The 20,903-nt window shown below is 35.0% G+C and overlaps 2 protein-coding genes across 6 annotated transcripts in view; both read right to left on the bottom strand.

Annotated features, from left to right (window-relative positions):
* Nab (NGFI-A-binding protein homolog) overlaps positions 1-8,612 on the bottom strand; it is a 53,735-nt gene extending 45,123 nt beyond the window's left edge. For 3 of the 4 annotated variants that reach the window (XM_076805198.1, XM_076805197.1, XM_076805196.1), the window contains exon 1: positions 7,466-8,608. In XM_076805198.1, coding sequence (XP_076661313.1) covers positions 7,466-7,781 — 316 coding nt within the window. In that variant the 5' untranslated portion in view covers positions 7,782-8,608. Of the gene's footprint in view, positions 1-7,465 lie in introns of all 4 variants that reach the window. The other variant, XR_013084514.1, reaches the window with a different exon arrangement.
* A 4,176-nt stretch (positions 8,613-12,788) lies between these two features.
* Girdin (protein girdin) lies at positions 12,789-20,417 on the bottom strand. 2 transcript variants are annotated; one of them, XM_076805199.1, is made up of 22 exons: positions 19,733-20,415; positions 19,572-19,660; positions 19,139-19,448; positions 18,942-19,055; positions 18,679-18,866; positions 18,352-18,612; positions 18,142-18,268; positions 17,932-18,058; positions 17,515-17,849; positions 16,818-17,099; positions 16,633-16,739; positions 16,360-16,551; positions 16,129-16,279; positions 15,860-16,042; positions 14,993-15,280; positions 14,724-14,924; positions 14,490-14,635; positions 14,329-14,421; positions 14,189-14,252; positions 14,001-14,106; positions 13,468-13,577; positions 12,789-13,402 (listed from the first exon to the last, which is right to left on the bottom strand). In XM_076805199.1, the coding sequence occupies exons 1-22, from the start codon at positions 19,781-19,783 to the stop codon at positions 13,169-13,171; spliced, it is 3,759 nt and encodes a 1,252-aa protein (XP_076661314.1). In that variant the 5' UTR covers positions 19,784-20,415; the 3' UTR covers positions 12,789-13,168. The 2 variants fall into 2 exon arrangements, 1 of the variants encoding a protein (XP_076661314.1); XR_013084515.1 differs by lacking the exons at positions 12,789-13,402; positions 13,468-13,577 and having other exon boundaries at positions 14,031-14,106; positions 14,486-14,635; positions 19,733-20,417.
* Between the last annotated feature and the right edge of the window lie 486 nt (positions 20,418-20,903).

The raw sequence follows: 20,903 nt of genomic DNA on the forward strand, positions 1-20,903 counted from the left end.
ATTATTTTCAACCTATTCAACATATTCGGAAAGAAAATCAATTTTTATTTCACTCCAGTTAGCTGCAATTAAGATAGAAAAAGTTCAGTTCAAATTTAAATCCAAATCTGTCGGACGTTTAGATCAGAAATCTATGGTACACCGTTTATATCTTCAGCAATACATGTATAGCAAAGACCATGTTTTCTTCTTCGGAGAAAAAAAAAACTGAAAGTAATGTATTCCGCAATTACGAATTAATTTTCCAATGTCTGCCATTTAATGGTACCGCGACGATGAAAGAATGGAAAACATTTTGAGAGGAAAAGAGGCCGACGGACATGGTTCCGCGAGCGAGAGAAGGACCGCGAGGAAAAAGAACGCGAAAAAAGGGACTCTTGGCTCGATAAGTTCTAAGTAAGCGCGGGAATCCAGCAAACTTGCCGTAAAAACATCTACATTTTTTGTCCGGTTGCATAGCAGCGAACCGAGCAAGCGACCGTTTTTACTCGCGTTCGAGCTCAAATTTATGGCGCACCGAATTATGCTGGTGTTTCGAATAGGCCGTCGCGTCGGCTGCTGGCATACTAATTCCCGGCGAACAAGCCCCCCCCCCCCCCCCCCGACACACTTTGCTCCTCGAATCTCGGCGAAGCAGAGTATAACGCGAAAATGATTCCCGCCGGAAAGCGCGAGCATATTTTCCGTCGGTGTTCCCGTTGTTCGATGAAAAACCGGAAGAACCGCGCGACGAGATAGTTTGTCGACCGAGTTCCTCGAACGTCACGATACATTAATTCGCTCGCAGGAAGAAACGAAACGGAAGGATGAGAAGGGCAACGAAACGAAGGAGAGAAGTACATACGTATTTGTCGAACGATCGAATGATCGGGTCTTGTCGCTAACTCTAATTTGACCAGAGATTACGAAGCAATTTCCTAGTGCGTCAGAGTTCGCGTTCGCATTTGTGTCCGCGCGCAATCGTTTCGTCACGCGGCTCCGGCAAAAAGATTGAATCAAGGAAAAAGAAGATGAAGAAGGATAGAGATGAGGGGGAACAGACAGAGACAGAGGATATGAAAACGGAAGAGAAAAAGGTCGAAGCAGCCATTTGCAGCGTGGACCGACCGGCGCGGCGTCTCCGAGCGATATCCTCTCTCGCAATTTCAACTTTCGGAGAAACACAGGGCAAAACCGCGGACCGTCGTTTTTTTTACCGTTAGTCTGCTCTCTGGTCAACTGTACGTTGCTTGTACGGCCATATATACCAGCGATGCTTGTGTTCGTCTCGTAAGAAACCGACAAAAACGCTTCTCGCAATAGTTGCTCGTCGATGGCGGAAGAAAAAGCGTCTTTTTGCGCGGCGCGCCGCTTTTTGCGCGTTCCCTCTGACTCATGCCTCCTCCTATTGCGAGTAGACAAAGCCCATCCACTTCCTTTCTCTCTCTCTCTCACACACACACACACACACACACACACACACTCTCTCTCTCTCTCTCCTTTTTCGTCTCTATCCCTTTCTATCTTTCTATTCCTCTCATCTCCCCTCTATTCTTTCCCGTCTCCTTCCGTCCCTACATTCTACAGACACGTATTTGATCTTCTCTAGACTTTCTTTTGTTTTAATCACGCGAAGTTCATCCGCTAACATCAAACGGCCTACAGACGATATGATTTATCATACTTCACGTTGCATGACAAATTGCACCGACGTTTGCAAAAACAGATCGCACTCGCTAGCAGCGGCGGACCGTTAATTTTTCGGGCCCCGGGCTAGCCCTGTTCGGGGGCCTATCCAATTAACTAAAATTAACTCGAGTAACAAACATTTTTTTATAATCTTTTTCCTTTTATGTTTTTAATTTGAATTGTTTCATTTTAATTTTTTTTTTTACCGCGTAGGGGGCCCTTTGACCGAACGGGGCCCTAGGCTGCAGCCCATAAAGCCCATGACCGAATCCGCCGCTGTTCGCTGGTGTCTACTAATGATCGTCCAATCGTAAATGCATCGATTTGCAATAGAAACACAGCAGAATTTCGCTTGTAACAATTATACCGGCAGAAAACGAGAAAATAAAAACGAAAGGTAGAAAATCATGTGAAAACTGGTTACTACGACGGACTATATATTTTCGTGAAAACTTATTACGTGAGTTATGGAAGGAGAATCGTCAGATTTAAAAAATTATATTTAAGAATAGACGAATTTTGTTTATGTTTATTCACATACTCGTTAGACTTTGTATCTCACGAATTCATTGACGATTTATTTCTACGAATTCTAGTAACGAAATAGTCGTTTCAATGTTGGACACATTTCATTTGATATAAGATAACAAATAATCGAAATAATGAATTATGTTACATACTTTATTATTTATAATAACATGAAAAATTTATTTTCACTTAACGTTCACATTAAATATTTCATTTAAATGATTTTTTATTCCAATTATTAATTTCTAATTAATTTCACCCTGAGAAGAGGTTATTAAAGTAGCTGAATTAATTATTAAATTTAGATATGCTAATTTTTGTAGTTTGATGTTCAAAGTTTAGCGGTATTCGCTTTTAAAATTGATCTTTAATATACGAAATAAATGGAATTTTTGTAGGGTATTCAAATTTCATTTGGAGTTCAAATAATCAAATAATTTAAAGAAAAAATTACTTAGCTGTAATAAACTAACATGATTATCTCAAATGCCATGTAGCCAAATACAAGATAATATATATATTATCTTAACGATTATTTTTCAAATAATTTATTTCGATAATGCCCAAGTCTGGTTCAAATCTGCGGTCGATTTTTCGCATACTACACATTTGTGGAGCATAACTATAGCGTCTCTAAAATTTTGATGAGTTTTGAACATTTATACATATAACGATTTCCAAATGTTAATAGCATTACGTGAAAAGAAGTTAATAAGAAATTATACGTAGGGTAACCAATTACTGTTGGGGTACCAATTACTGTGCTTATATTAAAGTATAAAACATAATAAATATTAAAAAAGAGACATTAAATTTTTTCATTAAAATCAGTTAATACATATGTTATATAGCCCTTTTTTAATATTCATTATGCTTTAAAAATGTATATATCAATACAGTAATTGATATTCCCACAGTAATGGTTCCCTTACCCTATACAATGGAAAAGAGAGTGAAAATATTATTTATTTAAAACAAAATATACTAAAGAAATTTACATATGTAGCTGGCGCACATCTATACATATAATACAAGTTATTTACGTATTAATTCAGAAATACGGTTAGGCATGCTTTTAACTAATTTGTTAAGAACTTCTTCGCTGACTACATTCCAAAATTCGATAACAGCCTCTTTCAGCCGTGAAACGTTTGAGTACTGCCGATTATTTGCATAAATACATGGTACCATAATAACTCGTAAAATTTTCCATAAAATTTTGATCCGGAGAATATGATGGCTATTTCAATCAATTGATATCAATCCCTTGCACTACTATTTATTTTGTGGTTATAGCGATTAGAAATTCTTCATCGTTCAAAATTCTACAAAAAAAAAGAAAGTTTACATTTGTTGTATGCCTATGTTTTCTCCAAAGACTATTGTATATCGACTACTGCAAGATATTGAATTGGTACGCAAGTTCGTACCGTTTTAAAGTTACAATTCAAAGATAAAATTAAGACATTTATTCATAGATTTATTCAATTACATATTTTCTATTTTATATTGCTTTTTGCCATTTTTTGAGGTAACTTATCGTGTTATTGTATAAACCTATGAATAAATATCTTAATTTTATTTTCCGAATTTTAATTTAAAAACGCTTTCGTCGCTAACATAATAGAATTTTATTTCTGTTTAAAAGAAATTAATATCTTCCACATTTATTAAACTCTGTTCAGAATGTTCATTATGAGTCTGACTCGATATTGTAGGGCAAGGGGTTACAAGTTTCAAACCACACTGCGGTTTCTCGACTCTTGTGTACGTATTGGGGAATTATACCGTCGATACTTCTATAAAATTTGATTTCTTGCACGAATAAAAGGTGAACAAATGATTTTCAAGTATTTCAATATAACAACCGAACAATTCATTTTGTAAAAAAAAGCTAATTCAAGCTTGCCACCACAACAAAATGCACCCCACATCATAAGTGTTCCTCCACGGAAATTACGCCTGCTACAATACCTTAGTTCCTTTCGAAGGTCCCTCCAGTATGGATTATATCCATCTGAACTGTCGAGGTCGAATTTCTTCTCGTCGGAAAAAATAATCTAGGGAACAACATCAAATGGAGAACATCGAATACAATAATATCAGCTCTCAATTGTTTCTAAAATGAACTTATGTACACAATCCCAATTTCTACCCATGTCTTTGCAAGCGTACTCTAGTACAGACATCAATTTTTGTCTTCTAATGTTGGGATTGCTCTTAAGAACACGTTGAACAGTCAAACAGGAAACACCAAGCTCCCATCCGATTACAATTTCTGGACAACCCTTTTAAAGTATTTCCCTCCTCTTTCATTTTTCCCATAATTACAAGGAGCATTGCCCAAGTGTCACACGCCGATTTTAATGAAATTTATACAGGATATAGTTTGTTGAAAAATATTTGACACGTATTTTCTTTTTATCTGCAATAATCCATATGTGGAGAATGAAAATACCCCCTTCAAAGTTTGGGGTGAAAACCCTATTTTTGCTAATATTTCAAGAATTAGAGGGTCTAGGACAATGACTTTTTTTAAAGTGTGTTTCCGATCAAGGAATATAGTAATATAAAAAGATTTCAGAAAAAATGATTTGTTTAAACAATACTTAAAAAATCCATCTTTGTTTGGAAGTCTTTTTATATTACTATATTCCTTGATCGGAAACACACAAATTTTAAAAAGAATATCATTATCCTAGACCCTCTAGTTTCCGGGACATGTTTGCAAAAATAGGGTTTTCACCAGCAACTTTGAGGGGTATATTTTCACCCCCTAGATCATTGCACATAAAAAGAAAATACGTGTCAAATATTTTTCAACAAACTATATCCTGTATAAGTTTCATTAAAATCGGCGTGTAACACTTGGGCAATGTCCTTTGTTAGTAAACTAAACTAAACAACTTCTACTAACACCATCCGTAAGTCGAAGAATCACTAATTAGCGTGAAATAATTAGATTTTCTTCCGCATGTTCAGCTTTTGAAGTTATTCGGAAAATATTCACAAAAATTGGTACATTTTTAGGTATCTTTTTTACTTTCATAATTGCTCAAACATGTTTCCGTACTAATAGTGTAACATTAAAGTGTATCAGGGGGGTATTCAAGAGAGTCCACGGAATGCTACTATATACTAATTGGAATCGTTTGACTAATTTTACTTTTAAAGCACAAGACGTCTTTACAATTGAGCATTTGTGTTTTTTTTTTAATCGTTTTTCTCAAAAGCAATGAATAAGAATACAAGATTTACAGATTCGTACAATTCTTTCGTAAATATCTATTAGATCTATTAGATCTATTACAAATCCGAAAAAAGTAAAACTTTGTCGTTCATTTATGGCAGCTTGTGTCTCCAAGATTAGCATTTTAGCAAAAGAATTATTTGTCAGAAAAAAGAATTTGCAATAAATGACTATATATACACAAACGAAATTATTTAGTTAACTAATACTTAGAAAATTAATTTTCGTTCACCTACTATTTTTTGTTTAACTTAATTTGTCCTTTGGTGTCAAATTAGCATAATGGTAAAAAATCGTACATGTAAATTCCTCCTTTGAAAATGAGAATTTGTAATAACACAAGATTCTACTGTATGTATGCGTATAAATTCATGTAAATTGTTAAAGATAGACTGATTAATTATTACTAGAGTGCAATAAAGATTACAGAAAAGAAGCTTGTTATCATCTCGCTAAGTATTTACAAAAAACGCCACCCTCGATTCGGATAATTGTTTAATACGTCATTGTTGTGAACTGTGTTGCGAAAATTTTGGTTGGAAATCGTCGTTCATTGTAGAAATATGCATGTACATTATGAACCAAAAGCATGAAAAATCCAATCTGTCCCAAACTTATCTCTCACAGAACTGAAACTAGAATTAGGTTTTTTGTACACTCTACTTCGTAAACATATTTTTATAATAAACGGCGACAGCCAACCAAAATGTTCATAAATCTATTCGGAGCGGTGATTGACAACAATAAACAATATTATAAACAATGGTTCAACCCGTGGCAGAAAGTATTCCATCACATTTACAAATGGCATAATTTTCTTAAAATCGAACCAAACGAGTTGAGATTTGTCGACAAGGTAGAAGAATGAGTTTATTAAATGACGGGCAAACAAAATTTTGAAAAAAATCCAGTTGGTCAGAATTGCGAGGAAAAAAATCTACAAAACGCATTGATTAAAGTTTCATTATAGGCTCAGATAAAAAAAGTCGAAAAAACTTTTCTCTTCGCATTTCCGACCCATGGCTAGTTCTTCAAAATTTTGTTTACTTAGTGAACTAATTATTCTAACACGTAAAAAAATCTCAACTAATTTGGTTCAGTTTTAACAAAATTGTGCGACACGTATAAAAAAAATGTTTCAGTATCACAAAAGAGGAGCTAAATCAATTTTTAAAAAATCACAACGTAAGATGTACCGTTGCTGTGACAAAAATTCATGAAAATTTGTTACATTTTGCAGCGGTTACAGAAGACTGCTCCTTAAATAAACGTGAAGTGACTCGTGGTAATATTTGGACAATTTTAAAAGATCACTTTTTCAAGACAGAACCATACGACTCGGATTTTACCTCGAAAAGTTAGATCGATTAGTCTACTGCGCGAAGAGAACAAGTAATTTTGAAAAAATTGCTATTGGTCTGAATTGCGGAGAAAAATACCAGAAGTTGTTACTTTTCACAATATTTTTATGTGGACCTCTATACAAAATTTAAAAAGTCCGTTTTGTAGATCTGTATTAATACTATTTCTGAAAATTTCATAAAAATCGGTCAACATTGCAATTAACTGTACACAGTTAAAGACAGTGAAAATTGCAGTTTCCGCGTTTCCTGTATCAGTGACAAATCCAAAGATTCTTACACTTGCAACCGATTCCAAAAAAATTTTCAGAATATGCATGTACTGTACGCACAACTGGCACATATTTAGCAAACGCAGTTTTCAAATTTTCAATACAGACTGGGACAAAAAAGGATGTAAAAAGTAACCCATTCTTTCTCCACGATTCTGACCAATTGCAATATTTTCAAAAAATTGGTCCACGACAGCTGGTAAAGTAATCCTTCTAACGTCTCGAAGAAATTCAGGGTTCGATCGAAAAGAAGTTACCGTCTTTTTAAAAGCGCCCGAATATTGCTGCGAGACGCTGTACTATTTCAATGATTATTTCCAATAGTTTCGATGGGAAACGTGCCCCCAGCTTTGACACACAAACAGGAATACGAGAGAGCGACTTACGCGTGCCGTTGGTGTTTCTGCTGAGTATTTTCGGGAGAGACGCGTTGACGGCGTTGACCGCGTTGACAGCGGATACGGGAGGAATGGTGGGTACGGTGGACAATCCAGGAGCGGATTGCTGGTGTTTGGTCGGAGGGCTGGCGACCACGACCACGGGATTCTGGATGGAGCAGGAGGTGACGGAAGCAAGGGAAGTCAGGGGACCAGCGGTAGGGACAGCGTTGATGGACACCGTTGGTACCGGAGAGGGTGTCCCGATGGCCCTGGTCGTGGTCACCGTCGAGGGTGCGTTCGTCTCCTCCACGCGACTCTCCATCTTCGACTCTCCAGCTCTCCCTCTTCCTCTTCCTCTTCCTCCTCTTCCTCTTCCTCTTCCTCTTCTCAACTTGGTGGAGGAAGACACCAAGGTCGTCACCCTGCCACCCTTTTGTTTACCGCACTCACGACACTCGGAGAACAGTACTCGTTTGACTCATCGAAAGGTATCTGCATTTAACGACTCGACCGCACATCAAACCCTCCCCCCCTGCCCTCTACATGGCCTTTCAAAAAATTCGAAACGATTCAAGACGCGAATGGTCGATCGTCATGATCGAAGGGCACCGCCAGAAATCGGATCAAAGAGAATCCGACACACGAAAAGAAATGCTAATTTGAATATAATCGCGTTAGCTTCTCACGGAAGTGTAAATTTCCTACGACACATAAAATTGACTAATAAAGCGGATGAAAGTGGACGGTTTCGTCGCCTGTGCGAAATATTAACGGACGAAAGACATGCAACTAGTTAAACGAACAAACGTGAGAACTCTAGTTTCGAAAGTGAAATGAGAATATGTACAACGTAATCTACGCAAGCATTTAAACCGACGTGTCCGAGGGTAGCACCGAGAACGTTTTCCGTAAAAGTTCTGTGTGTATTTGAGACGCGCCGATCGATGAACGAAAGGATAATGTTAATGAAAAATAGCGTTGATGCTTGGAAATGCGACAGCGTGGCACTCGCAACGATGACGCGGCGCACATTGCCGGCCATCGAGTGATTCCACTCCGTGCCTCTGCTATGCCCCCACCGTTCGACCACACAACGTGCAATATTCCCCCTACCCTTCCACATTCACGTGCGGATATCTCCCACCCCTTTCCGGACGATTCCTCCCTCCATCGGGAAGACGAATAACGATGTGCATTACCGTGTTAACCGCGCTACGTAAATCCTCGATTCACCGGATTATTCCTTGGCCCGCGATAAACAACGACCAATTTCTCTTTCAAGCCTTAACACTAAACCTACCATGGTCAAAATGACGTGTTTTATATTTTACAACTATCGAAACTATAAAAATTCATTTATGGAAAATACTGCAATAAATTTCCTCGTCCAAACATTTATTGTATAGAAAATTACGGACAATCTAAATTTTAGAGTTGCCATTTTTATAAGGCAATATTTACCAGATACTATTAATGATTGGTAGGTTTAGTGTTAACAAACTTATAGGACCAAGACTGGAAAAATTCTAAACACCTACTACCTTGCATAAAATTCGCTATAATATAGAGTCACTTTCATAAATATTCAGACACTATTGTAGTCGGAAAATTATTGCTTTATATACATACTTTAATTGGGATACATTTATCGAATTTATTCTGTTTCGATGGTACATTTATTCCATTATAGATACGTACAAAAATAAATGCTTTATTTTTTATTGTTTTGTATATACTATGTTTATAAACAAAATTAAGCACAATTTTAACGTCTCAAAAATATTCGGACATTTAGCAATGGATAACTATTAGTTATAGATAAAATAAATTATAACGGTTTTTGAATACTTTGTTGGATGTCCCTTTTGTCGAGTTACTTCACTCGAACGTGAGTGTGGGCATAATAGAAATTATTTTACACCAAATAATATTTGGTGGCCTATTTCTAATGTTGCGATCGAGTAGATCCCATAGATTTTCTGTGGGATTTTGGTCCAGTGATTGTAGCGGAGGATGTAACATTCCGTGGCAATTGAATAATAAATATTCTTATACAATCCAAGATTTTACTTCGGACCGTTACCTTGATAAAACTTGTAAGTGTAATATCGTCTTTAAAAACGTTTAAATATTTGTTTTTCTCCAAAATATCATCGACATTAGCGAGATTTCCTACCTAACTAGCTGAAACACAACGCCACACTAGTTGAAATACAACCCCATACCATTACGTCTCCGCCATCGTGTTTTACAGTCGATCGAAGATCCTTTGTTTCAAATTGTTTATTAGCTTTTCGCAAGACCAATTTTTGTCTCTTTCATTCGGAAATCTGAAACTTAGTTTTGCCAGCGAAAATTACGTCTCTCACAATTTTTTTCTTGAAAAACTAATCAATCCTTTGCAAACGCTAATCCTCCCATGATAACCAGCTTTCTAAAATAATCGACGAATTGTGCTAACATGAACACTTTTTCCGGAATTCGTGCACAATTCTGAAGTTAATCTTGGTACACTAAGTTCTACCTTACTTTTCGTATAATTCTACATTTTTCGCGTAAATTAAATCATTTTGGACATCCTTTTTGGAGGGACTGATTCGATCCTATCTTCTTTAGTATATCTTATTATTATATCAGCTACGGCACTCTTGCTTATATTCAATCAATTTCGTAATAAATCAGATAATTTTGCAACTATTTGGATGTCCGAATATTTATGAGAGCAACTAATGATATCAATCCAACTTTTATAACTTTTTATGGATAACGATTTAGCCAAAACTGACTACACATAGCGTTGAAGAACATTCGTTTGGATACCTATTTAACAGTTATGAATAGACTGCGGAATTTATGCAAAAAAAAATTGTCTATTTTGCAAGAAGCTACTTTTGCGGAAGCTACGTAAACTTTTATTTCTTCTCTTAATCGTTTCAATGAATTGAAAATAATACAACAGTATTTTTAAGTCCTCAGAATATTTTCACTTTTTCTGAATTTGATTTTTTCATTTTTGTCATAAATACATAAAATCTTCAGTCTAGCTATGAGGATATACAGTGGATCCAAAAAGTATTTGTACACCAAATTTTCGATTCTGGAAAAATGATTGATACCTAACCTGTGGCTATTCCGTACAAAATAATACTACAGAAATAAATTTGGATTCGTTTTAAACCCCTGAAGCTTTTTATTTCAAAGAACGTTGCTTACTTTCTATTATGATATTTTCGCATAATTTAGCGGGTCGGACAATAAAAGGAAAAATATAATTTTCCTTTTTTATGGCAATGCAGTCTAAAACGAATGTAATAATAATAATAATAATAATAGCGTTAGACCAATTCCTGCACTACTAGAAATAAAAGTTAAAAAATAAATGTGTCAAAAAAAGTGGCTTTTCGTAAAATCCGGGAAATATGAGTGTAACACGGTAACACACAGATGTGCGAGTATCAGTATAATTTCTGTGAGTACTAGATTCTTCTATATGTATATTAACATATCACCCAACAGTGCTTCATTAGCGTTTCATTAAAAAAAGAAAAAAGAAGAAGAAATATTTATTTGTTTATAAATAATGCGTCATGAAAGACTTTCTTCCTTGGCGTGACAAATAATACCAGTTCGAATAATTCTTGCATTATCTTACAATTATACCTCCACCCATGATTTTTTTGTAAAATCGTAAAATTGTATACAATCTAAAATACTTCGAGATTTGGATAATTGACAGAATTATAATTTTCGGGGTCAGAACCTAATCTGTCCCTGTTAAACGGCGCATAAATGTTCAATAGAATTTAAATGGAATCTTTTCATGGAATCAATGAACAATGATGGAAATAGGCCAATTTTGGACTAGTAGTTACTTCCACTGGGATTACACGAAAGTCCGCCGGAATACTGATGCAAAATAAGAGGAACTATCTCAGGATAGAAAAGTTGTGACATAAGTTACCCTCTTTGTCAGCTTTATCATTTTCTCTACATAGGTACCTACATGCTGGCTGTGTATGTAGAACATACATGCCCCACCTTAGCCCTTGATGCCGGTGCAAAAACTGTGCTCCTACCACCCTACCATCTTCGCCGTCTCCGCGAAGCACGAGTGGTGGTAAGAGAGAAGGAAGACGCCTTACAAAAACCTACCCCTCCCCCCACCGCCATCGTATGCACCCCTCGGAAAGATTATAGACCTCTTTACCCCTCCACCGACTGACGAACAGTCAACATTTTTGCGAGTTGCTCGCAACCCTCGATCCCCGGATCATTTGAAAAATTCGTATCTATACTTTAATTTCTTGCTGCCACCCTCCTGCCGGCACGCTCGCTGTATGCTGCTTCTTCTTTTGCTGATCCACAGCATGCCGGTTTTTACATCGCCACAGTCTTGCTTCTGCCAGTCCTATTTTTACATTTATCCACCCCCTACTGTTACCGCTGCTCCTGCTCCGCTTTTCACTTCTCCGCGCCACTCCATCTTTTCCGCGATGGTAGAAATAGAGAGACACATTTTTATTCGAGCGTACGAAAAAAAAAAGCTGGGAAAGTACGCTGGTTTTGCAAGGTAGTCGGCGGAATTTTTTGTTCCGCCCTCGTCCTCGACGACAGCGTCGAGGAGTCAGTTAGAAAGATAGACCGGGCGTACGTTAGCCTTGACAAAAACATTCCAGGTTTCGCATCAAACGAACAGAATTCAATGAAATCGGTGTTTACATTAACGAGTTCGTTAATTAGCATTACTGGTGTACGCGTCGCCGCACTTAATGGTCGGCTTTCCTCGTAACAATGACGCCGTGCCGGAAAGACAAAAAAAAAATATATGGTCGCATCTGACCTGTGAAGCGGCGGTACAAGTTCTTGAATAAGCGGCGCATGCAAATTTTCGAAGCCTGAGAAGTAAATCGTAAAGGGTTCGGAGCAGACGGTGGACAGTTTTTTTCTGTCAGAAGCTGCTTCGTCCGACCGTAGGAAAATAATAAAAAATTGCGAGGTGCGTGTATTTTCTCGACGATGGTGCACCGTGGGGTTGGGACCGTGAGATTTTGACAAGGTGCATCTCATTCTTGAATGGAACCCCCATTTATAGGATCGCTGTACGAGAAAAAACTCTTTTTTACTCGATAAGGAAACTCGTTTACGGAAAGCAGGATCTTGTCATGATTGGGTACTCGCAAGAACTCCTTTTTTCTTTTTTTTTTTTTTCTTTTTAATGTAAGTAATTATTGTCTCATATTTTATAAAATCGAAAAAAGGATTAGGCGTTGCGGTCATTTTAACAGTTTACGACGAAGAAACGAAGGGTTAAATAATGTTTAGGCCACGCTCTCGATACTACACAATAAGTGTTACACTTTACTTGGCGAAGAATGTTCTTACCGTACTATTACATACATAAGACTACGTAATGCCTTTTAATCGCCTTAAAATCGTTGATAAATGCACATTGATATAAATACATAAAGAAGACTGATAATACAAAAATATCGAACAAAAAATAAGTATTACATCTGAAAATATTGCCGACGTAAAAATGTTGAAATATTTAAATGCTCTATTAAAATTACAATTACCTTGAGGAATTTGGAAAATGCAATCGCAGACATTCTCGTAAGACGGTAAATGTAAATGATGTGAGTAAGACGGATTCGAATATGGTAGAAATATGATGTAGTAATCCATTGAATGAATAAAAACAACGTAAAATTATACACAACCATATTCGTACCACACAGGACTCCCTGCTTTCGGATCTTTATCTATGGGAGGGTCCATAATCGTTTCCTCTTGCCCTACTTCTTTCATTTCACTATTCATATTTTTTGATTCGTTTATCACTGCTGAGACCTTATTATATATAAGAACTGGGCGGGGTTCTACTTGTACTTCTGGCCTTGGGGACTCGTCCATCAATACTGATCGTCTGTCGTCGCTTTGCTCCTGCAATCATTTAAATTAATTAGTTTATTGTCACCTGGAATTATCAATGCCGAAATAGTACATACTGGCGCAGTAGTCGATGGAGGAGGGGAGTCGTCAGTATAGTACACAGTTCTTCTTGTTCCTGGATGACCAAGAGACAATGCGTCTGATCCAAGGCTCCTACTAGCTGATCCTTGAAAAGTAATAAATCATATATTATACACGATTTATGATGAGTAGACTTCGAATCTTTGTGCAAAATAAAAATTGTCTGCATCAATTGTAAGCCGCAGGATCCACTTAGGAATTTTTTTCTTCCTATAACAATTTAAAAAAATTGAAAATTACATATCGATGTCCCCTAATCTTTTTAATCTTTCCACTATTTTAAATTTTTCTATACATTTCTCTCATTAATATATACAATCCGCTGTCTAATAACGAGTAGAGTCAGAAAGGAGAGAGAATTAAATAGAAATTGATTGACTTCTATCAAGTAGTTGTTTTATAACATATTATCTTTTATTAAAATTGTGTTGAAGTTGATTTAAAGGTCCTCTTTTATTAGGGGATTTTTATAATACTTTAAATACCTAGCAATCTTTTCCATTCTTACCTGCTAAATGATCTTCCGTACTAGCATCGGAATCGTTTCCTCCAGATTCTGATTCATATGTTTTCCCTTCTGAATTTTTAGAGTCTTCTGCCCAAGATCGCCGATTCTAGATCACGCGAATAAAAATGAAGTTAAAAATTGATTTCTCTATCTATGCACGTATATCTGTACTCGTTTAAATTGTTTACCTTACTAAGCAGTTCTGACCCAGCTTTTCTGACTCTTCTCACTAAATTGGCTCCGAATCCTTTCCTTCGAAAAAAGAAATTAAAATACAATACTATTATGAAATTGCATAGTTGTATGTATCTACGAACACACGACTTACTTCTTTGGAGTACAGCTATCTAATTTTCTGTAATGTTCCATGATCTTATCTTCTAATTTTTCCTTTTGTCTGTACAAGTGATTCACTTTGTCCCTATAAAAATCCAGTAATTACATTGCGTTCATGGAATTGAATTAAACTTCGTTATATTAAATACCAACGTGTACATCTTCTCTTCCATATGATACTGTTCTTTATCTTCGAGAGATCGAGTCAGAAGCTCGTGGTACTGAGTGAATAATAAACTAATGTGATCCATTAATGAACGTTTGTCTTTGTCTAATCCAGCGTTCATATGTAACAACATCTAGAAACAAAATACAATCTAAGACGGTAGTAAATTTAAGTATAAATTTGAATATTATAATCCTTGAATAGAAAAAATGTACTCTTACTTCACAACACTTATTGAGTTTGTTAAATTGAAGTTCCAGGTTAGAGCACCTTTCGTCCCTACTGCTAAGTTCTCCTTGCAATTCTGTTAACTTAAGACTTAATCGATTCGTTTCGATCTTATTTTTCCGGTAATCTTCTTGCAAATTCCGATACTCCATTTTTAATTTTTCTGTAGCGGTGTACAAATTTCTGAAGTCATCCTGGAATCGTAATACATTAATAAAGTGATCTAATCAATTATTTATATATACCCATTAGTTTTTTCTACCTTTAATTTGGAATGTTCTCCTCTTAGATTGTTCAAACTCTTCGCGTTATTTACTAAGGATTCCTTTTCCGCTTGAAGTGCTTTATTTTTTCCTTCTACACCTTCGTAAGACTCGCGTAAAGTTCTAATTTCGTTCTTTACATCTCGTAAATTCGATTTTAAAGCGTCATGTTCGTGGAATAAATTTTCATACTCATTATTTAATTGTTCATGTAAAGATTGCAAGGTATCCTGATCGTGAAGGAGTTGCATATGCGTCTGGTGCTGAACCACGCGTTCTTTCAACAACTAAATTAAAAAAAAATTAATCAATATACATATACTGATAAAAGATTTTCAATACTGCACATTTAGTTTGTATTATGTTTGTTTCTTTAAACAACAGCTATAAATAATGTGTTTCCAAAGCTAATCATTCATGGCCCGACATTATAAAGTTTCTACTATTGAAAATTAAAAATGACGAAATTGCGATATAGGTTTTGTTTTTAAGTTATTAATCATTTATAATCTCCCTAACTGTAAACTATAACGATCTGTCAATAGCAATGTACACGAGTACGGTCACAAACAGTGATGTACCATGCACAAGACAGTGACAGAGGCTTAATTCACGCACTGTTATTATATTTGCAGAATATTAATTAGTAACACTTTTAAAACTTGAAAACAAAAACGTATTAATAATTTCAAATTCTATCACAATTTCGTGACTCCTGATTTCATTACGTAGTCTTATGATCACGGTATGGTATCACGGCTGCTTGCCTATCAGCAGTAAGTAGAATCGTGTATAATAGGAAATCCACCTGGTTAACTCTGTTCCAGGCCACTACACTACTTACGGATCAATCAAGGCTAACTTACCTCTTCTTTTTCAGCAACAAGTTGTGAATTTGCAAGTTGCAAAGCAGTATGCTGTGCTGCTAAGGAATTATTTTGAGATTGTAACGTTGTCATTTGTACTTGGAGCTTTGCATTGTCAGATAAAAGACTCTCTGATGCCGTCTGTGTGCTAACTAATTTCATATGCAAATGTTCTTGCTCCTTCTGTAATTATATCGAGAACAAAGAATTGAATTTGAAAATATTCGAACCGCTTATATTTACCGCATACAATACAGTTACTTAAGTACCTTCAGCGATTCCACAGTTGCCTCTAATGTGTTGTGCAAACTAATTGTCTCATTGGTTTCAGGGCTTGCAGATTCAGAGACTGAGTTTACACACGAATAAGAATTGTTTATCTGTTGAACATAATCAACAACTTCTGGAATTTGTGCAATCCTGTAATTATTGAATCATAATTAATATAATAATACTTATAATTCCATTCATTGGATTTAATTATTTATAAATTGAATTACTTTTGAAGGATATTATCTAGTGGAAGCGATAATAGCATATTATCAGTGAGCCCAAGTTTCTCCAAAACCGTATATAATTGCTGAGAATTCAATTTTTCAGCTACCAAATTAGATTGTAAAATCTCCAATGTCTCTCTGTCGATGGCCGCCCGTGAATCCAATTCCTTGCTAGATCTTTCAATTTCCTGCAATCTGCCAGAATAAATAATTTTGCAACAAACATTCTTCACATAGATTGTTAAACATAACTCGAATGTAATACTGCATATGTACCTTGAAATTTGTACAACATGATCATGCAGTTCTTGTTCAAGCTGTGTCACTTTCTTTTCTAAAACTTCAATACTATTTGCTGCTTTGTCCAATGCAACGTCTTTTTCCTACAATTTATTATATACAATTAACCAATAAGTTACATAGGACAACTAATATGTTCACCAGAATATAAGTATTCACACCTCTATTGTCTCTCTGTATCGATGAACATCGCGTTGTGCTGTGTCTTTCTCTTTCTCGAGCGTCACAAGTTTTGATTCGAAATCAAGACACTTGGTGCTAAGTTCTTTTATGTTATTCTCCATAATCTTTAATTCTTCTGCTTTCTGATTGGCGAGTTCTAAGGACCGTTCTAAATCATCTGCACGCCTTTGTACGCTCTCTAATAAAGATTGGACTCGCTGTTTTTCTTTCACCGCTGTATCACAACTTTTTTCTAATTCTATCATCTTCGTATGTTGAGTCTAGAATTAAGAAGTGTATAATATATTTTAATAATATTGATATATTCAAATAATGTGTAATATACTGGGTGTTCGACTGCAGATATCAAATATTTTAAGAAGTGATTCGATTCTACAAGCTAGACTAAAACAAAATTAGAATGATAACTTTTCTGTGACGTCATTGTTTTTAAATTACTAACAATTAAAGTCGACCAATAAATGCATCAGCGTTAGCTAACTCTTTGTCTCTATTTTTTCAGACGATACATCACTTTTTTGTGCTAAGTGAACTTTAAAAATAAACTTAAAAAATATAACAACTCAATCAATGAATTTAATATACACAAACACGTAGAGTCAATATAGTAAAGTCTACTTAGGGATTAAAATATTTGACATGTATAGTTAAACATCTTGTATGTCAACAACATACTTGAAACTCTTGTTGCTGTTTTTCTGACAATGTTCTTTGACTTTTTAATGAATTTTGTAGTTTCTTGTTTTCCTCAAGAGCCTGCTTCCACACCAATTCTAGATCTGCATTTTGTTGGGTAAGCCTTTCAATATTGTCATTTAATGATTCAATTTTTAAAGACTGTTTCTTTTTCTCTTTTTCCAACTCCAAAACTCGAGAAGAGTTTTCATGAAACGAATTTTCTTTCAAAGAATCTATCAAGGTAAGTAATCGTCGATTTTCTAACTCTAACTTCAACGCTCTCGTTTGAGCATTATTTGTCAATTGTTCGGACAATCTATTATCAGTGTGCGCTAGATCAAATTAAAATATAAATTAAACATAAGCAAATAGGTAACATTTTTTCATATTAAAAAAAGTGTAATTTGGTTTTACCTGGCTCATCAGAATCACTTATGGAATCAGCTAATGCAGCTTCGTTTGCTGCAGCTTTTGTTAATTTATGCAACTGTGTATTTTCTTCAACAAGTTCTTGATACTTTTCTTTATCCGCTGCGCGTTCCTAGAGAACATAATTTTGTGTTTAAATTCAATTCTGTTATACATTAAATTTGAACTGTTAAATTATGATTTCCTCATATCTACCAATGCCATATCATTTAATAGTTGTTTATATTTAATTATTTCAGATTCTAGTTCCAGTACTTTATCTGCTCTTCTTCTTGATGAATTCAATTGATCTTCAAGCATTTCTCTGGTCTCCATCAAAACTCTGTAACAAATCAATTTTTAAACGCAAATTTAGTAATATTGAATTTCATATTAGAGTATAAATACATTAATTAAGTAAAGTACCTGTTATCTTCCCTCAACTCTTCTATGCGAGTTTTATAAAATTCAATATCAGTAAGTTTCTCCCTGTATCTTACTACTTCCTGCTCTAATCTATCAGCACGATCCGCTCTTTCAATTACTGCATCTAATTCATCTCTGTAAGATTTTGCTGTACGCGCTTCGTGCATCAAATCATGATTCTCTTGCTTTAATTTGGTCACCAACAGTTTATGGTACTCAAGATCCTCTTTGCATTCTAACAATGCTTCAGTTTTCTCTTCCCTAAAAATAATATAATATAATACACAAATGGCGTATTCTATGCCAGTGACAAACAGGTAAACATACAATTCTTGTCGTTGTTTTCTAACTTTGGACTTCCAATCTGCCAATTCAACTGCATAATGATGGTTATCTTCACGTTCTGATTTATTAATAGGATTGGATAACTGAACTTTATTTATGTCTTCTGCTTCTACGCTATTAGAGGAATCATTTCTTTCTGCATTTTCATTTATAGCTGTATCTCTCCATCTCTATTATTCAACAATATTTTTCCACTTTATTAATACTGTACTGTAATAATATTAATTACTACTTATGTGACATACCTGGCGATATACGTCTAACTCTTGTGTTAACTTTTTTATCTGCATAAATAAATTACTCATATTTACATTTTCCATTGCATCCTGAGTAAGAACGATATCTTGATAATCTGTGACCTAGTAATATAATACTAATGCTGTTAAACAAAGCAATTGCATAAAAAATACTTAGACTTAGAGTGTTACATTAAAAAACATACTTGTTTAATACATTCCACTATTGCAAGTTGTGTGTCAACATGCAATGTCTTTATTTTTGTAATAAATTTCTCCTTATTAGGACATTGTACAGCACAACCAAGAAGTAATAGCAATAATAATTTCATTTCTGAAACATAAAGTTCTGGTTCTTTCCCTAAGTTTGTTGTATCTGGTACCTTTAAAACTAAATGACCCAGTTCCTCTTCATAAAACTGCTTTATATTATCCACTACAACTTTCAAATTTTTTGCACGAATTAATGGACTATCCTCTGAAGCAATAATTTCATCGTGTAATGGCTCTGGATCTCTACAAACGTAACATTATATTATTCATTTATTATATCAGATTTTGGAGCACAAATGAAAACTTATTTATGAAAGTTTATGAAGATTTATAAAAACTTCTGAATATGCAGAATCATTTACTTACATTTGCAAAAATACATTGTGTAGTAACATGCCATCAACCAAATCATCGTAACTAGTTAATAAATTAGGATCTTCCAAGCAACTGGCAAACTATTAGAAACAAATTATTAAGTATACATGTACATCGTATTTTAAAACATAGTTATAAAAACAAACACTTACCCATGTTACCAGTGGACCAGATAATAAGTCATGAATTTCTGTAGATGTCATTCTTGTAGATGTTGTTATACTAGTTGCTCAAGCAGGCAAGTAAATGATTTTCTTATTCATATTGTGAAAGCATTAAATTTCACACATGATAAAGTCCATTCTATTATCTATTCATTATATCCTATCTTTCCTGTCTAATACAAAATTCATTGATAAAAATACTTTGAATAAATCGAAAAACTGCATCTCTACAATCTGCATAAATGTCTGCAAATAGAATAGTTTTCTTCCAATGGCAAACAGATTAATTGAATGTCCTAATAAAAATTAATAACAAATATACGAGAAATCGTAGAAGTAATTGTCTAAATTGATAAGATCAAAAGATTAATATTCTCCTCTCTACTTATTGTATCTAATAAGTATAACTCCCTTCATTGATTCCTAATAATTATTTGAATGTACAACTAATGCACTTTGCTGGATCTGTTTCTTTAAATTTATTCAAAAGATATGTTTCATATACAATGTACTATGTATGTAATTACAAAAGCATTTTGAAATTTAAAGACTACTTCGCAACAAAGAAGGAACAAATCAAAACGTTCAAATATAGGTTTCTCAAACGGTATAAACGATACCATCTATCGAAACACAAGTACTTACTAGTACTATGTACAAATGCATATACAATAAAACGAAATGGAGTTTATGCAAACTACTATAAAAAATATCTCTCGTTTGTCAACGCCATCTACTGTTTCCATAGAAGAATCACAATCTTCATTTATATACAGGGTGCCTAAAAAATGTTGTACTTCCTCAAAAGAGGTGATTTGAAGTAGCAATTTCCTATGCAAAAATGTTCTCCGCGGCTTCATTAAGGAGTTATTAACAAAAAACACGGACCAATCGGATCGCGACTACTGCGGACGGATTCCGACTCGGCCACTGCCAACGTCGCGCTCAGCTGTAGCCGCGCTCTGATTCGTCCGTGTTTTAGGTTAAGAACTTCTTAAAAAAGCCGCGGAGAACATTTTCGCGAAGGAAAAAGTTACTTCGAACGATCCCAGGAATCACCACTTCCAAGGAAGTACAACATTTTTTGTACACCCTGTATTTTGCTTTGCTTATTTTACTATGCTCAAAGAGTAGGGATACAAAAAGAGGCGACCCTCCG

This window comes from Halictus rubicundus, chromosome 2, assembly GCF_050948215.1.
Source record: "Halictus rubicundus isolate RS-2024b chromosome 2, iyHalRubi1_principal, whole genome shotgun sequence".
Classification (NCBI taxonomy): domain Eukaryota; kingdom Metazoa; phylum Arthropoda; class Insecta; order Hymenoptera; family Halictidae; genus Halictus; species Halictus rubicundus.